At 40.9% G+C, this 18078-nt stretch overlaps 1 protein-coding gene across 35 annotated transcripts in view; it reads right to left on the bottom strand.

Moving 5' to 3' along the window:
* Nucleotides 1-17763, bottom strand: part of LOC145721757 (uncharacterized) — a 283701-nt gene extending 265938 nt beyond the window's left edge. For 26 of the 35 annotated variants that reach the window (XR_014145631.1, XR_014145637.1, XR_014145628.1 and 23 more), the window contains exon 1: nucleotides 17553-17763. Coding sequence is in view for 11 of the 35 variants with exons in the window: in XM_081821386.1 (XP_081677512.1) it covers nucleotides 17553-17763 (211 nt within the window). In the remaining 24 variants the exon portion in view is untranslated. Of the gene's footprint in view, nucleotides 1-5341; nucleotides 5390-14056; nucleotides 14141-17552 lie in introns of all 35 variants that reach the window. The other 9 variants (XR_014145641.1, XR_014145640.1, XM_081821398.1 and 6 more) reach the window with 7 other exon arrangements.
* Between the last annotated feature and the right edge of the window lie 315 nt (nucleotides 17764-18078).

An 18078-nucleotide genomic window follows, 5' to 3' on the forward strand; every position in this document is an offset into this window, starting at 1 on the left:
CCTGGTTTCACTGATCTGTTCTATTGTGGGGGGGTTTTTTTTGGGGGGGGTTGTTTTGTTTTGTTTTTTGTTTCTATCTCATCTTCCTCCTGCTCTAATCATCATTATTTCCTTTCTTCTGCTGGCTTGGCTTTGTTTGTTGTTCTTTTTCTAACTCCTTTAGGTGTAAGTTTAGGATCTTTGAGATTTTTCTTGCTTCTTGAGGTAGGCCTGTACTGTTATGTACTTAAGGTTTTGGACTGTTGTGTTTTCATTTTCATTTGTTTCTATGTACTTTATTTCTTCTTTTATTTCCTGGTTGACCCATTCATTGTTTAGTAGCATGTTATTTAACTTCCATGTATTCGTGACCTCCAGATTTTTTCTTGTGGTGGACTTCTAGCTTCATAGTGTTGTGGTCAGAAAAGGTGCATGGTATGACTTTGATTTTCTTGAATTTGTTGAGGCCTGTTTTGTGGCCTAATATGTGATCTATTGTGGAGAATGTCCCATGTGCACTAGCAAGGAATGTGTATTCTGCTGGTTCAGGATGAAATGTTCTGGATATATCTGTTAAATCCATCTGGCTTAGTGTGTCATTCAAAGCCACTGTTTCCTTATAGATTTTCTGTTTGGATGATCTGTCCATCAACATAAGTGGGGTGTTAAAATCTTCTACTATTATTGTATTATTATCAATTACTTTATGTTTGTTATTAGCTGTTTTATGTATTTGGGTGCTCCCATGTTGGGTGCATAAATATTTACAATCATTATATCTTCTTGTTGGATTGTCCCCTTTATTATTATATAGTGCCCTTCTCTGTCTCTCGTTATAGTCTTTGTTTTAAAGTCTATTTTGTTCAATATAACTGTTGCTGCTCTGGCTTTCTTTTGACATCCATTTGCATAATAAATGTTTCTCCATCCCCTCACTTTCAATCTTCAGATGTCTTTAGGTCTAAAATGAGTCTCTTGTAGACAGCATATAGACAGGTCTTGTTTTTTTTTTATCCATTCTACCACCCTATGTCTTTTGATTGGAGCGTTTAGTCCATTTACATTCAAAGTAATTGATAGATATGTGTTTATTACCATTTTATTACTTGCTTTATGATTGTTTCTGGGACATTCTCTGATACTTTCTTATATTTCTCTCTTTCATGGTTTGCTGGTCTTCTTTAGTGATATACTTGGATTTCTTTCTCTTTATTCTTTGCATATTTATTGGTAATTTTTGATTTGTGGTTACTGTTATGTTTATATATAACATCTTCTGCATAGAGCAATCTATATTAAGTTGATGGTCACTTAAGTTTGAACCTTTTACTCCTGTCCTCCCCACATTATAGGTATATAGTGTCGTATTTTACTTCCTTTTATTTTGTGAGTTCCTTGACTGGTTTTTTTATAGAAATATTCATTTTTGCTGCTTCTGTGTTTCCTATCTCCATACTGTCACTTTTGGTCTTTCTTTTCCACTGTCACTTTTTGTATTTCTTGCAGGACTGGTTTAGTGGTCATGAACACCATTAATTTTTTTGGTGTGAAACTCTTTATTTCTCCTTCTATTTTGAATGTTAGCCTTGATGGCTAGAGTATTCTTGGCTGCTGATTTTTCCCAATCAGCACTTTGAATATATTATGCCAGTCCCTTCTGGCTTAGAGAGTTTCTACTGAAAAATCTGCTGATAGCCTTATGGGTTTTCCCTCATAAGTAACTGTCTTCTTTCGTCTTTCTGCTTTTAGGATTTTTTTCTTATCATTATATTTTGTCAGTTTAACTACACTATGTCTTAGTGTGGGTCCACTTTTGCTGATTTTGATGGGAATTCTCTGTGCCTCCTGGATCTGGATATCTCTTTCCATCCCCACATTAGGGAAGTTTTCAGCTATTATTTCTTCAAAAAATTTTCTGTCCCCTTTCTCTCTCTTCTTCTTCTGGGATGCCTATAACATGAATGTTATTACATTTGATAGAGTCAGTGAGTTTCCTAAGCCTACTTCATTTTGCACAATTCTTCTTCCTCTTTTTTTCTTTAGCTTCATTGCTTTCCATTAATTTTTCTTCTAAGTCATTAATTCATTCCTCTGATTCTTTCAGCCTACTGTTCATTGCATCAAGCGTGTTTCTAATCTCCTTTATTGCACTCTTCATCTCTGATTCTTTTTTAACTCTTTTATCTCTTTAGTAAGGGTCTCACTGATATCTTCCATTCTTTTCTCAAGTCCAGTGAGTATCCTTATGATCATTGCTTTAAATTCTCCATCAAGCATGTTACTTATATCTGTTTCACTTCCACCAGAAATAAAGCCCTGCCAAACTCTGGTCAGGAGATATGGTGTGGGCAGTTGTTTCTGCTGGTCTTCTACAGGGCCGGTGGGGGTGGTGTGTAACTATAGTGTAGGTAAGCATGACTGAGAAGGGCAGTCCCACTGGAGCACAGAGGGGTGGAGCTTAGTGTGAGCAAATTAGACAGCAGTGCCCATGCTGTGCTGATTCCTACATGTGGCTCTGTGTTTGTGCTGAGGGGCAGAGGAGGAAAATGGTGCTGGCCATCTCCTTTGATACTAGAGAGGTCTTTCTATGAATGCTGCCCCACAGGGGCACACTCCAAGAAGAGCAAACTCTCCCCACTGTGTGACCCAGATGCTCTTCAGATCACTGTTTCCACACTGTATGTCCCTGGGTTGTTTGCCTGCCTTCTTTCCAAGAGCAGCCCTGATGCCTCCAGACTCCATCTCTGAACTCTCCTGGGGCCCAGCCCAGCCCACTGACACTTAAAACTTCAGGCTTTAAGCCCCTCTGGTTGCAGCAACTCATCAAATTCAGCCCTTCTCCCTTTCCAAGCCAATGGCTATGGGAGAAATGTTCTCCTTGTGTGCTCCCCTCTCTCTCTCTCACCTCTCTCTCTTACCTCTCTCTGCAACCACAGCTCCATCCGCTCTGCAGCAGCCAGGATCCATTTCTCTTCTAAACCACATCCCCACATTTCCTACCTTCTTTGATGTGGTCTCTTCTTCTCTACCTTTTTTTGTGGAGTTTGTTCTGGCAATCTTCAAGTTGATTTCTGGGGTATTTAGGATGATCTGATAGTTATCTAGTTGCATTCATAGGACAAGCAGAGCCTAGGGTCTTCCTACTCCACTGCCATCTTCTCCTCTCCCATGGATACAATTTTATTTAAACTCTCTGAGCTCATGGATCAGAAAGCTTTTACTGAATAATAAACCACCCCAATACTTAGTGGCTTAAATTTTTTTATTTAACACATTTAACATTTTATTAACACATTTAACATTTCTCCCATAGCCATTGGCTTGGAAAGGGAGAAGGGCTGAATTTGATGAGTTGCTGCAACCAGAGGGGCTTAAATTGTGCTGGTCAGCAATTTGGATATAGTCCAGTTGGGTGGCTCTTCTGGGCTCCCTCATGCATCTGCAGTCTACTGCTAATTTTAGCTGCCCTCTCTCACATGCCTGGGGCCTCAACTAGGATAGCTCATCTTTGCACCATGTGGTCTCTCCTCCTCTCATCTTCCAGCAGGTGACCTGGGCTTGTTCCCATGGTGGTGACAAGGTTCAAAGAGTGAAAACAGATGTATGCAAAACCTCTTGTAGCCCAAGCTCAGAACTTCCTCATTGTCACTTCCACTGCATTCTATGTGGCAAAGTAGGGCACAAGGTGAGCACAAATCCAAAGGCTAGAGAAACAGAATCCCCCTCTTCATGGTAAGGGAAGAATTTGTGGCCATTTTTGCAATCACCTACCTGGCTGTCTTATCTATAAATATAAGAAACCTTATATAATTTTATATTAAGTAGGATAACATATAAAAAAATCATGGGATAAATTGGATTGGAAGTGCTCAATAAATATCAGGGCCTCTCTCTCCAGCATTCCCTTTCAGACTAAGAGGGTGGGGCCACAAACCAATGAGATAAGTTTCCTTGTATAGCTTGTGGATATTGTCTTATTAATTTAAGGCTTAAATGGATGTTGATTTTAGTTGACTTTATTAGATTGTCTAGTAAATCTATTAATTACAAATCTATATAAAGTCAGTTATATGCATACATATGTATCGATACCTAGTACACATACAGAGAAATTCTATACTACCTATACTGGCAGGAAAGCTTATCTCCAAAGAGACCCCAGTGAACCAACTCCCCCAAGCATTCAATCCTTGAGTCTGGGCTGGCTCTGTGACCAATTCAATTCACAACCAACTGAATACAATGAAACTAGGGCCAGTTTCCGGGCCCAGACTGCAAAAGACTGGCAGCCTCCACTTTCTATATCTTGAAACACTAACTTGTAGAGCCCTGAACCGCCATGTAAGAAGACCAACTATGCCTCACCACCCTCCTTTGTTCCAGCCTCCCACTATTTGAAGCATCACAGATGAATCTCCAAGCAACATGAGCAGAGATACATCATCCCTTCTGTGCCCCGAATTCCTAATCCACAGAATCATAGGTAACAGTAATAATAATAAAATATTTTCAGCCACTGAGTTTTGGGGTAGTTTTGAATGTAGCAATAGATATTTGGAACAGCCAGGAAAAGCCTGGGCACAGCTGAATATTGTCACTGGGAGCAGAGAGCTGCAGCTACTACCATGGTGCTGTTGCTAGAACGCACACTGGCCATTGATCCGTGAGTCTGAGCGGAACTAAGAACTCAAGAAGGCCAGCATGATTTAAAGGAGGCAGGCAAGGGAAGTGTGGTGTCACCACGGTGTCAAGCTTCACACCAGCTCTGACTCACAGTCTGGAAAGCAATGATTATGAGCAGAGCAGCTGGGAGGCCCAGATCTGCTCCATCTACACACAAGGCTCCTTGAGCGCCAAGCTCAGCATCACCTGCAAGGCTTCCTGAAGGTGAAACAGAATTAGGATCCGCAGCAGCAAGGTCTTGGAGCAAAGCCAGGTGTCTGGACCTGGATGAACACTCATCACTGCACATGTGCGCATACAAAACACAGATCACACCATGACTTGCAAGTGCTCCTCGGGTGGTAAGCCAGAATGAGGAAATTACAGACTGGGCAAGCATAGCTCATGTTTTAATAGTACCCTGAAGCTCTACTTGTCCCCTCCCAGTCCCACTAGGCACTACTAGGAAGCCTCAATAGCAGCAGAATGTGCCAGCACAATGCACACTGCTATAAAAAATGTAGCATCCCTTGGAGCAGAGACTCAGAGAGGAAAACAGTGTCAGAAGTACTAGCACTAATGCCAGACTGAGAACCAACTACCATGTGAATAAATGCACTGAGAAGGAGCTGTTCATCCGGCCTCTTCAGCCACATCTGAACATTCAGACATAAGCACCAAGCAAGTATTGAGCACTTACCCTGTATCCCATGTTCTTCTGGAGTCCTTGGAGGGTGGGATCAAATTTCTGAAAAACAAGGAACTAGCAATCAACCACTAAATGTCTACACAAGGCACACACGGTGATTCAATTAGCGAACACTACCAGATTCAATAACTGAGGGCTTTATTCCAGTGAACAAGTATTATTTTTTTAAGATTTTATTTATTTATTTGACAGAGAGAGACACAGCAGAGAGGGAACACAAGCAGGGGGAGTGGGAGAGGGAGAAGCAGGCTTCCCGCAGCGCAGGGAGCCCGACGTCGGGCTCGATCCCAGGACCCTGGGATCATGACCTGAGCCGAAGGCAGACGCTTAACGACTGAGCCACCCACGTGCCCCAATGAACAAGTATTTTTTAAAGTACCTCCTATTTGTCAAATATTGTTCAAGGAGTTTAAGATCTAATGGGGAGTCAAGACACTTGGAAATTACATACATCAAAAAGAAAACTAAGTTCCATCGGGAAATACAGAAGGAAGGGAATAATTTTGACTGGAGGATCTGGGAAGGTTTCATGAAAGAGCTGACTTGTGAACTGAGACTAAAAGTCAGATTAGGAGAATTTCAGGAAGCAGAAGTGAAGGAAGCATGCATTCAAGGACAAGAGAATGAAATAAATGGAAGGTGTGGGGGAGGGTATTGGGAGGCAAAGCTGGAGGGGAGTTGGGGCCACACTATAAAAGGCCTTGAATGCCATGCTAAGACAAGTAGAGTTAAGTGTATTATTAGGCAGTGCTAAAGTGTGAGGTACTAGGAACTACCAAAGACCTATTCAAAACAATAGAAAAATACATGCAAATGAGCAAATAAGTATTTCTGCCTCAAACTGCAAGCCACTAGCACCAGAGTGACTTCACATCCCTCTGCATAATCAGCATGACCAGGAGGGTGGAGACTGGGTCCCTCACGGTCACTGCTGCATCCCAGCTCCTCTCAGGGCTGTTGTGCACTGTGAACATATTTATAAAAAGAGGAGTAAATTAATTCTTCCCTGTCTACCCAAGTTGAAAATTGCTTTTTTGTAGCATAACATATTGCTTGCTCCTATAGACATTTATGTGTTGTGGTGTTTTTCTTTGATATTTTAAGTAATGTATGGGCAGGGACAAGGCTGTATCTATTCAAATACCCCCTGAAACTTAGCAGAGAACCTTGCAAACTAGTTACTCATTATTTGTTCAGTGTATAAATAATATGGAAGATAAAATAGTCTTATTATATCACATCAACATGTTATTCTAGGCCAAAAAGAAAACAATCTAAGTTTGCTGTTCCACATCTGGTAATGTATATTAAAGAAATGAAATCACTACCTCAAAGGGGTATCTGCATCCCTATATTCACAGCAGCATTATTTACATTAGCCATGACATGTATATAACCTAACTATCCACTGACAGATGAATGAGTGAAGAAAATGTAATGTATATAATGGAATACTATTCAGCCATAGAAAAGAAGGAAATCTTGGCATTTGTAGCAACATGGATGGACCACGAGGGTATTAATGCTAAGTGAGATAAGACAGAAGGAAAAAAACACTGTGATCTCACTTATATATAAAATCTAAAAAAAAAGAAAAAGAAACCCAAACTCACAAATACAGAGAATAGATTGGTGGTTGCAGAGGTGGGGTTTGGGAGGTGGGGAAAATAGAGGAAGGTGGTTAAAAGGTACAAACTTTCAGTAATAAGATAAATAAGTTCTGGGGATTTAATGTATAGCATGGTAACTATAGTTAAGAATATTGTACTATATATCTGAAAGTTGCTAAGAGAGTAAATTTTTTAAAAAATTAATCAATTTACTTAAACTAAAGAAAGTAGAACTTAAAGTTCTCATTACAAGAAAAAATTTATAAATATGTGAGATGATGGATGTTAACTAAACTTACTGTGGTAATCATGTTTTTAGAAGATTTTATTTATTTATTTTAGAGAGAGAGAGCGCATGCATGAGCAGGGGGAGAGGCAGAAGAAGAAAGAGAATCTCAAGCAGACTCTGCACTGAGCACCAAGCCCGACACAGGGCTTGATCTCAAGACCCTGAGATCATGACCTGAGCTGAAATCAAGAGTCTGGTGCTTAACCAACTGAGCCACCCAGGTGGCAGCTAATCATTTAATGGTAATTAAATTGTGGTAATCATTTAATAACATATACATATATCAAATCATTATGTTGTACACTTAAAACTAAGACAATGTTGGGGTGCCTGGGTAGCTCAGTCAGTGGCTCACTCTCTCTCTAAAATAAATAAATCTTTAAAAAAAAAAAAAAGACAGTGTTATATGTCAATTATGTCTCAGTAAAACTGGAAGTTAATTAGTTATTTGCCATAATTTCTGATATCATTTATGGTCCTTGTTTTTTGTTCAACACTTAACAACAAAGAGATAGTTCCCATATATTTTTTCACCCCTTTGTCATCCACAAAATGCATCTTTTTTTCCTTAGGAACCTGACCTGGAGTCTACTTAAATGAGTCTTCTCTTTTTCATTTCCTAGTATAACTTGATTCCTCAGACAAATTTTCTTACCTCCTTCCTACACCTACCTCCTGGATCTTTTTGTGAATGCAAATGGCCTTCTAGAACATCTTTCCCTAAATGATGCCCAGCTCTTCAACTACTTTGCTCTTCTATCTTGTTTCCATGATTCTTTTCAATTAGTCCCAAAGTGTGTTAAAACCTTTTTAAAAGGTCATTCTGCTAATAGGCTATTCACTTTTTCTTAGTCTCCAAGTTAAATTCTATCAGCTTGTGATCATATTGACCAAAACTCCCTACAGTTTAATGCACTCTCACTGCAAGCTTTGAACTGGGAGAGTTTCCTGCCCTACTCAATTGTTTGTTCTTCTAATAGTTGTCCCCACACAACTATTAGCACAGATTTTTAGCAGGACTAAAATCAAATTGCTTGCTAGAGGTATAATGCTGTCTGTGAGCTTCACCTTTAAAAGTGTAAGACAGGGGCCCCTGGATGGTTCAGTGTTGAGCAACTGGCTCCTGAGTTCTGCTTGGGTCATGGTCTTGGGGTTGTGAGATGGAGCCCTGTACTGGGCTCTGCACTCAGTGTGGAGTCTGCTTGAGATTCTCTCTCCCTCTCCCCCAACCGCCCCCACCCCATGCTCTCTAATAAATAAAATCGTTTTAAAAATAGAATAAAAAGAGGAAGACACTGCCTACAGAGACTGTCATAAGACATTCTATAGAACTTAGAATAGTGGTCTTTGTACTTTTTCCACATGTATTTCCTAAAATAATTTCTTTAAACTATATATTAAATTTTACCTTTCTAAGTTGATACCTAAATTTTGTCATCATAAATGTAATTAGTTGGAAGAATATTATATCCAGTGCACTGTGTTGGCATGATAAAATAAAAGTGATATCACTGCTTTGTACCCTATAGTATCTAAATGCTGAAGCCTATGATCATCTACTTATACAAATGTGAACAGTCATTTTATATCCTTCTTTTTTCTCCTGAAACTCGTATTTCCATTCCATTTTCCTCTCAGCATTTCATCTTACTCTAAGGTATTTTTATGCTTGAAATTCTTTTGTTGATTGTCCTATTTCTCTGCATCAAAATATGCACATAAATTTAAATTTTTCCTTTTGATCATAAAGCCTTATGTTAAAAATTATTTTGAATTGTTATTACAATTATTAATATAGAATCAATATAACTCGATTGTAATCTTTTATAAATAAATATTAAATAAAATACATGCACCTCTTAATAAAAATGGAGGTGGCTATTTTAAGTGTTTCAGTGTGGTTTGGTTTGGTTTGTTAATTCTTGTATCTGAGATCACTATTATTTGTTGCTAGAAGAGAGCATGCAGCATTCTTTTGGGTTGCTGGACCCAATTGGGGGAAGGTGCGGTTTTCTCCAAACCAATGAACGATTCTCTGACAGGAGCCGGGTGTCCTACAATTCAACTCAATTCTGACATTATCTACCCAAACACAGCATCAGATTCCAGGTTAAGAACTCAGTCCCACAAGACTGCCCCTCACCCCCTTCAGAGGCCAGTTGCAAGCCCAGGTTATTATCTATGCTTCTGACTGTGATTATGTCAGAGGTTCAATTAATTTTCTTCAAGGGCTCACAGAACTCAGAGAAACATTTTACTTACTAGATGACCAGTTTATTGTAAAAGGCTGTAACTCAGGAATAGTCAGATGGAGGAGATGCATAGGGCAAGGTATGGGGAAAGAGCAAGGAGCCCTGCTAACCTTCTAACTTACAACATTTTGAACATCCCAAATTATAGTTTGACAATCAACCGAATGGCAACAGAAGAGATCTTGTTGTCCATTCCATTTCCACTCCCACTGGAATAAAGTGAAGTAATCATGCGTCCACTAATGGCCAGAAGAATTAAATGTTGGGTGAGATTTAACGTCAGCACTCTTAAGTGAGACTTGACCCAGTGTGTCTGGACACAGCTTCTACATAGCTCAGCTTTCTTAGAGCCTGATGTGAAATGACTCATTTCACAAGCCCCTCTCAGAGGAATGAAAACAGAGCAGTGGACAAGACAAGGAAGTCCACTGAGACCTGGACAGAGCATCACACTCTGTAAATGGAAGAGTGGGATTGCTGCTAGACATCAGAAAGCACCAGAAAAACAAAACTCTGGAGAGACAAGGGCAAGATGGGGGGTCCCAGGCACCAGAAGGCAGGCTCGGCCACCTTGGAGCCCATCTCCCTGTGGCTGCCTTTACACTATTTCCTGCTTCCTCAGACTGAACTTTCTAGAACAACAAAGCCACTGTTAAAATCATTCATACTTATGATCACAGTGAGAGGAAAAAGGCAATCTTATACCATTGGTGAATGTCCAGGTTGCAGAAGCATATGTATCAATATGTCTCAAAAGCTTTAAAAAAGCACATAATGTTTGACCAAGCAATTCCACCGCCAGAATTCTCATAAGAGGAAATAACCAAGGAAGTGCACAAAGATGTAAGTGTACAGAAATGCTCCCTATCATATTATTACAGGAGCAAAAACCCGAAAAATAAAAAAAGTAAATGTCCAACCATAGGGAAATGATCAAATTGGTTTTGGTAAATAATCAAATTAACACCATGAACTATTATGGGCAATTAAAAATGATAATGTGAGGGGCACCTGGGTGGCTCAGTCATTAAGCATCTGCCTTCAATTCAGGTCATGATTGCAGGGTCCTGGGATCGAGCCCTACATCAGGGTCCCTGCTCTGCAGGAAGCCTGCTTCTCCCTCTCCCACTCCCCCTGCTTGTGTTCCCTTTCTCACGTTCTCTGTCAAATAAATAAATAAAATCTTTTAAAAAATGATAATGTGAAACTATACTGACATGGGGATATATTTTTATTATATAAGTATTTTTTTAAAGAAGATAATTAAATGATGCAGTGGGTTCCTATTTTTTTAAAAGACATGAATGCATAAAAAAGTCTTATTATCTGTGTAATAAGTTATAAACTGAACTGTAGAAGAAAATGTTGATGATCTATTAAGTATAAAAAGCAAACTGCAGAACAGCATTACATTATGACATCCAGTTAAATAAAATAATCATAAACATACATATATATAGTATGTGTGTTCATTTAACACATATGAATATTTGTTAAATATATACCATATATACAATATCATCTACGTATGAAGAATGAGAGGAGGCACACCAAAATGTTAACAATGGTAGGATTACACATGGGTTTTTCATTTTTGTACATTTCTGGATTTTTCCTAATTTTCTACCAATACTTATTTTTCATGATCAGATTAGCTCTTATCTACAACATTGCTGCTCATTCCCTTGCAAGTAAAAGGCACAAAGAGCCAGTACTAGCTTCCTACTTCATGACATCTAAACATTGGTAATTCCACATTTTCTTTTTTGTATTGAAAGCCTAGGTGTGAAGCAGGGGAACAAGGTAAGACATCCATTAGGTCTTATCCTTGATACACATGACTGATACCCACAGATACACTAATTCAGACCAAACGTTCAGACTACACAACATAGCATCATTATTTAAAAGAGATAAAGAACTTATTGCATTCCCAAGAAATAAAAGTAAAAAATCTTGAAAGATGGTATTATTCTGTTACTACACTCTTCCGAGATACATTAAGTGATCTAAAGTGGAAGGCATACCTCACCTTCGGTGGTCCACATGCATCGTATTTAAAGATGTGCATATACAATCTACATGGATCTTTTTTCTTCTCTCCTGTGATAGATTAGGAGAGAGTGCCTCACGTTCGAAGTGTGTTCAATTAGATTTCAGAACATCAAAAAGTATTACCAAATATGGAGCAGCTGCTGTAACGAGAGAACTATGTGAAATACCTTCACATTTAAGGATGAGAAATAGAAAGGAGCCATAAATGTAGAGTCAAAAGTATTTCCTAATTTCTAAAATATGGCAAGTGAGCTCTAAAAATATAGATGAATGAGCTCGACACCAAATGATAAAACATTCTGGAATAGATTACTAAATAAATGGTTTGTAAGCACTTAGAAAAGGATCTCTGGTTAGACTGAAAGCCAATATGGGTTTAGAAACAAAGACCGAACTAATAAACCTCATTTTTAAAATAGGATCATTAAGCTGGGAGTGCTATAAATACACTCACATATTTAGTTTTGAAAAGGCATTTATCAGAATCTCTCACAAAATCTCTACATAGAAGATAGAGAAATGTGAGCTGGATGAAAGCCAAGTAAGGTGCCCTGGTAGGAGTCACAGAGCGGTGATTGATGAATCCCGTGCTATCTTGAAGAGAAGCCTCCAGCTTGTGACTATATGCGTGTGTGTGTGTGTGTGTGTGTGTGTGTGTGAACTGAGTGTGTGAATGTGGGGACATATATGTGTTCCTGTGTATGAATGGGTGAGTGGGCTTAATGGAGAGCTACTACATACACACTGCAAATTTTCCTCAATTCCTCTTTTTTCCTTACCCTACACATCAATGCTGCATTGGGTCCTTTCACTTCTCCAAAGTACCTGTCGACTTCTTACCCAATTTGTCTACTCTCACCATCTCTCCTGCTACCTGGCTGAAGCTCACGATCTCTCTCTCGACCACCTGGTTGAAGCTGCCACCACCCTCACCTGGACCACAGCAAATACCTCCTAGCCAGTCTATTTTGATTCTCAATCCCTACAATCCATTTTCCACACAAAGCCAGAGTGAGCTTTTAAAATGTAAATGTGATCACCCCATTAATTTGCTGAATATCCTCCAACTTACTAGAATCAAATGAAAGCTCCCTAGCCTGGCGCCAGAGCTCCCTTTCTGACTGCTGCCTACCACTCCCCTCAACAACCAGGCAACTGCAACACTCTCTCCCCTCCCCTTGCATCCAGCCTCCCACCCTAATGCTTTGAAACAGCTATGCCCTTGCCTGGCTCCCTGCCCTCCTGTCTTTGAGATTTATTTTAAATGTCACCTCTGCGGAGTTCCCCTCCCCCCACCAAGCGCTCAATTTTAAGTAGTCATCCCTCACATAGCCCTATCTTAATTCCCTGTATGGCCCTGCATCAGTCAAGATCCAGTCAGGAGACAAAAGCCATACCAGGTATTTTGAGAGCAAACTGAGTATTATGATAACCAGGTGTGAAGTTGTTAACCGAGTAACTGAAGAGACAAGAAGAGAAAACTAGGTATCACGAAGGCAGCAACACTGGAAGCAGGTTCCCACCCTAGGGCTGGAGAAACAAAGGAAAGAGGCTGGAATTATTCTAAAGAAGAAGTTTGGAATAGGGACCTGGCAGAGCCGAAATTAAGTGAAATTAACACCAGCTGGTGCTGCTATTCCTGGGGGGCTGGCCATGAAGGTGATTCTGCACATACAGAGAAAACTGCAAACCAGACTCAGCTCCTGCCACAGCAGGCACCGTTGTAGGGCCGGGAGGAGGCCTGATGGGTGATGCTAAGGGAATCACAAGTGGACAGGAAGCAGACTGCAAGGAGTGAGCCCCTTCTTCCCATCCCCACCCCCAGCCTTGCAGCCTCTCCCTCCGGCTTTTTGTTGGCAGGGATGCAGCTGGCAAAGCAAACAAGTGGTTTGCACAGTCTGATCCCTAGCAACACCAAGGTAAGCAGAGAAAGAGCAGGGAAGGGTTTGGAGGCAAAAGGAAAGAGCTTGATACCTGGCAAAAGTACTTATCGCCTTAATTTTTCTTCTTTATTCATTAAAATATTTGTTTTTTGCCTCTCCCTGCTATGAAATTGAATCATATGAAATTGCCAATTCTCAAACTCAAAAACCTCTTCAATATTAGCAATTTCATATGGCTCAACCTAATAGATTAAGTTCCTGTGGGCAGGAATTTCATCTGTCTTGCTCAAAGTTTAAGTCTAACACGAAGATCAGTGTTCATTAAATGTTTGCGAATTCATATATTATTGAATTCCTGATGAAGTGTTTAACACCAAAACATAAAGAACATAATTTCAATTTAATGTATGGTGATTAACATAACAATAAAAAATTTTTTTAAAAAAGAACACAATTCCAGCTTTCTTTGATAACTAAAAAATACTTCAAACTCTTGCCCCATTAATTTCTATACTATGATAGTATACAAATTAAAAGAAGTATAGAATTGATGGTTAACAGAATGCCAAATAAAACAAGGTTGATAGTATAAGATTCACAGTTTAAAGGATACTAGCCTGAAAAGACCTATAATATGCTTCCTTGAGGTCCAGTCTGTTAAGCCCTGAGTTGAACTACTTTTGCAGGCAGGCAATCGCAACCTAATTTTTGGAGAAGCAACAAAAACCCTCAAGAAAACATCTTTCTGTTTCAATCGCAAAAGGCACTTTTCAAAATTAAAGTTCTCTCAGCCTTTTACTGTCAGAATAAATGACAAACCCAGAGTTTTCCATTCAAAGTTAGTTTTACCACATATTTACACACATTTCACACATAGACATAGTGCACTTTAAATCATTCATTCTTTTCTAGGTAAAAACAAAAGATGAATTCACCTTTTTAAAAAAGATTTATTTTTAGAGACAGAGAGAGCAGGAGAGAGAGAGAGCAGTGTGTGCGAGGGGGGAGGGTCAGAAGGAGAGAGAGGGGGAGAGAGCGAGAAAGGGAGAAGCAGAGTCCCCGCTGAGCGTTAAGCTGAGATCATGATCTGAACCTAAATCAAGAGTCAAACGCTCAACCGAGTGAGCCACCCAGGTGCTCCTAGAAAAGACGAATCCACCTTTGATAAAAGGAGAGTGTAAATCATTTCCCCTGGCTGATGCAGCCCATGAGGCCGATGAGATTTCAAAGGTAACTGTCCTCAGAGAGGTTGCCCAGCATGGTGATTAAGAGCCCAGAGTCAAGAGCCAGGCTGCCAGGTGAGGGGCAATCCTGGCTCTGATGCTTCTTAGCTGCATCAGCTGAGCAAGTAACTTAACTTCTCTGTGCCTCAGTTTCCTCACATGTTCCCTTTAAGATAAAGCAAATTAATGCAAGGAAAATACTTCAAACTGTAAGTGCTAAATACACCCCATGGTTTCTAAATTTCTAAGTATCTAGGAATCCCTGCCTCCTGCAAATGCAGATTCCCTAAACCCAACTCCATAGATTCTAATTCACTATATCTGGCAGGAGGCCCACAGATCTGCCTATTTACTAAGCAGCTCAGGTAAATAACAGCAGGCAGAGCTGAGACAATAAGAAACACAGGTCTACAAATTTAAGGGCAAGGTACAGAGCACCAGCTGCCACACTTTCCAACTGAACTCCACTCTCTCTGGTAACTCAATATGCATTCACTATCGTTTAAGTTAAAATTACAGCAAGAAAAAATTTAAATACACTCTTTGATCATCCATTTCCAGTGTCTCAAATGAAGGGTTCTACAACAATTTCCAGGTGAGTTTCCACAGCCCAATTGCAAACCCAGCGCATTCTCCTGTCTTCCTCTAAGGCTGCTGGTCTTCTTCCCCATCTCTTACCATCATCTCTGCTCTCAAATGCTCAGAAGTGGTTTCCATCGTCTTCTTAAATCTTTCAACCAGTAAATATCATCTGATTCTTCTTGTTTTTCCTCTCAGGCGAGTCTCTCTGGCTCTTCATCATTTTGGTTGCTCTTCTTCTCCATTTCATCCAGTACCAAAAACAAATCAGCAAATCATCGTCTTCATGTATCCAAAGTACCAGAGGATGTGATTCGCAGGCGCCAATGCCAACATTTAAATCAAGCAAAGTTCGTGGCTGTGATTCAAGCTTAATGCACGACATCCTCACATAGCTTTAAAGGAAAGGGGCCTCCTCTTGACCAGAGGAGCCCATGCCCATGACCAGGTTCAGGGCTAGTTTTTGTCACTCTTGTCATCTTAGTATTCAGAGTAACAATTGCACCAAAGAAAGTCACTAACCACACGTAGAAGGTGGCGAGTCCCAAAAGAAAACCCTCAGAAAAGGAAGTCAGCAAATAATGCAAATTAGATTTAAAAAATGTTATTTTCTTCAAAAGTGACTGCTAGGTTTTAGTGGTTTTTAGCAAAGGTTTGCCCTTCTTTTAAAGATCTGTGACTGGTGGAGTAGTGGAGGGAAGAGGGATTCACGTTAATTGCTTGGAAGAGAAGCTATTTTCAGGTCCTGTACTTTAAGAGGTAAAAAAGTCCATAGCTTCCTGCCTGTGGACTGGGGGAAAAAAAAAAAAAAAAAATGACCCTCCTCAAGAAAGCAGGTTACCAAAAAAGCAGGAATTTAGTTCTGAGGTAGTAGGGTAGGAAAAGAACTTCCAGTAGTTCTGAGGTTCCCGTCCGGGTATTTACAGACTTGAACTCTATAGCACCATCCACCAGCAATCATCCTTCACTACACTGTCTTGGAGGAAGTGCTGAGGATCCTCATTCTTCATGGAAAGTCACAGTCACAGCAGATTCCAGCTGAGAGACACAAGAGCCCTGCTGGGAATCAGAGCATTCCCCAGTAACCAGGACCTCGAGGTGTCCAGGGACATCCTAGTTAGGAAATAGGGCCAAGGAAATTTCGTACCTCCATTATAAAAAAAAAAAAAAAAAGGCAAAGACCAACCTTATTAACCTTAATTATCTGGAAAAGTTCCTAAACAGTCACAAAAATAATCATATTCATTAACATTTGTTAAGCAGCAACTTCTAGGGGCTAAAGATACACCTCTTGGAGCTTACATTGTACTGGGGACCAACCTGGAGAATATCTGGGGGAAGAGAAAGCAGAAAGTGCAAAAACCCTGAAGGCGCAGTGTGTTTGAGTGAGCCTGGAATGCACAAAGAACACAGGTTTTCTAGAATGCAACAAGAGTGTGTAATGAATAAGCTGAAGATGCATGAAAGATTATATCCCAGAAGTAACCACGACACAGATCTCACAGAGCCTTGTGAATAGAAAGTACCTATTATCATGTATGTGTATTGGGGGTGGAGGTCATATTACTTTGGCATAATCAAGCATTTCTTTCTTTCTCTCTTTTTTTTTTTTGGAGTGTTAAGTGGAGTTACAGTCATCAAAGTTAGGGAAAGTATGAATATTGTTCCAAAAGAAGTCATGTAAATTAAATGATAAAAAATAGACGGCTTCAGAAGATGTCTTTGTCCAGGGACTCACTAGATGACACACAGGAAAAACTTCATTATCCAGGAGTATCACAGCCCCTTTTTGTTCCCCACACAACAAGGGTGAAATTTAAATCTCCATTCATTAACTCATCTACTCTGGATACCTCAGCTAATATTAATTTGGCTGGTACTTCCTTTTTCTCCATAAAACTTCCATTGCCTTCAATCATCTCTTACCTGAGCTTTATCACTGAGGACCCTATCCCCAGTGGCTGGCACAGTAACTGCACATGTAGGTTATGTTCTAAATAACTGTTGAATGAATGAACAGTTTAGTTGGCTCTCTCTAAACACTCACTGAGATCTTTATTCCCTGGGCTCAGGAAGGTTTCCCTAAGTATTGAAGGCAGGCTATATGCATTTAGGGCAAACAACCTAAAGACCACTAGCATTCTCTATAATTCTTTCTTGTGGAAAAGGTGGGACAGTGGTGTGGCCAGATGTGGAGCGAAGTGTGGAGGGAGCGGTGGCAAAACAAAACAAACAAACAAACAAAACCAAGAAAACTGATCCCACAACTTCTCCGGACCCAGGGGCCAACTGCGCGAGGTGAGGGACTCACTTGAAGGTGAGGACGCAGAGCGGCCGGTAGGACTTGTGGCTGGTGTTCTCCGCCGTGTCCTTGCCCCAGACGTCGTTAGCGAAGATGCCTCAACGCAGCGGGGCGCCGGGCCACACTTTGGGGACCAACGTGCACGAACCCGCCTTGCAGGGAGGCGCCGTACCTCAATCCCTCCCCCAGCCCACAATGCCTCCTCCGCCCCACTGCGCATGCCTCGGTCGCGTTTCCCGCCCCTGCCCTGAAACACCACTCCTCCCGCCCCCAAAACCTGGAAAACTTAGGCTCAGCTGCCCGGGCCCGCGTCCCCGGCCGCCGGAGTTCGCGCGCAGGTGGAGCGGGGTCGCGGCGCGGGGCTGCCCGAGAGGCGGAGAAGGGCCACCGGGGTCCTGCCTGGCGCTCCCGGCCGTGCTCACCGCCGCCCCCCCAATCACGCACCCCCACCCAGGGGGCTGGGGAGGGCCTCATCTGCCCGCACCTCCGGGCCCAGGACCAGGGCGGGCCTAGCAGGTGCGGTCCCTGAAACCCC

This window comes from Leptonychotes weddellii, chromosome 5 (assembly GCF_054177405.1).
Source record: "Leptonychotes weddellii isolate Sample4059 chromosome 5, ASM5417740v2, whole genome shotgun sequence".
NCBI lineage: Eukaryota > Metazoa > Chordata > Mammalia > Carnivora > Phocidae > Leptonychotes > Leptonychotes weddellii.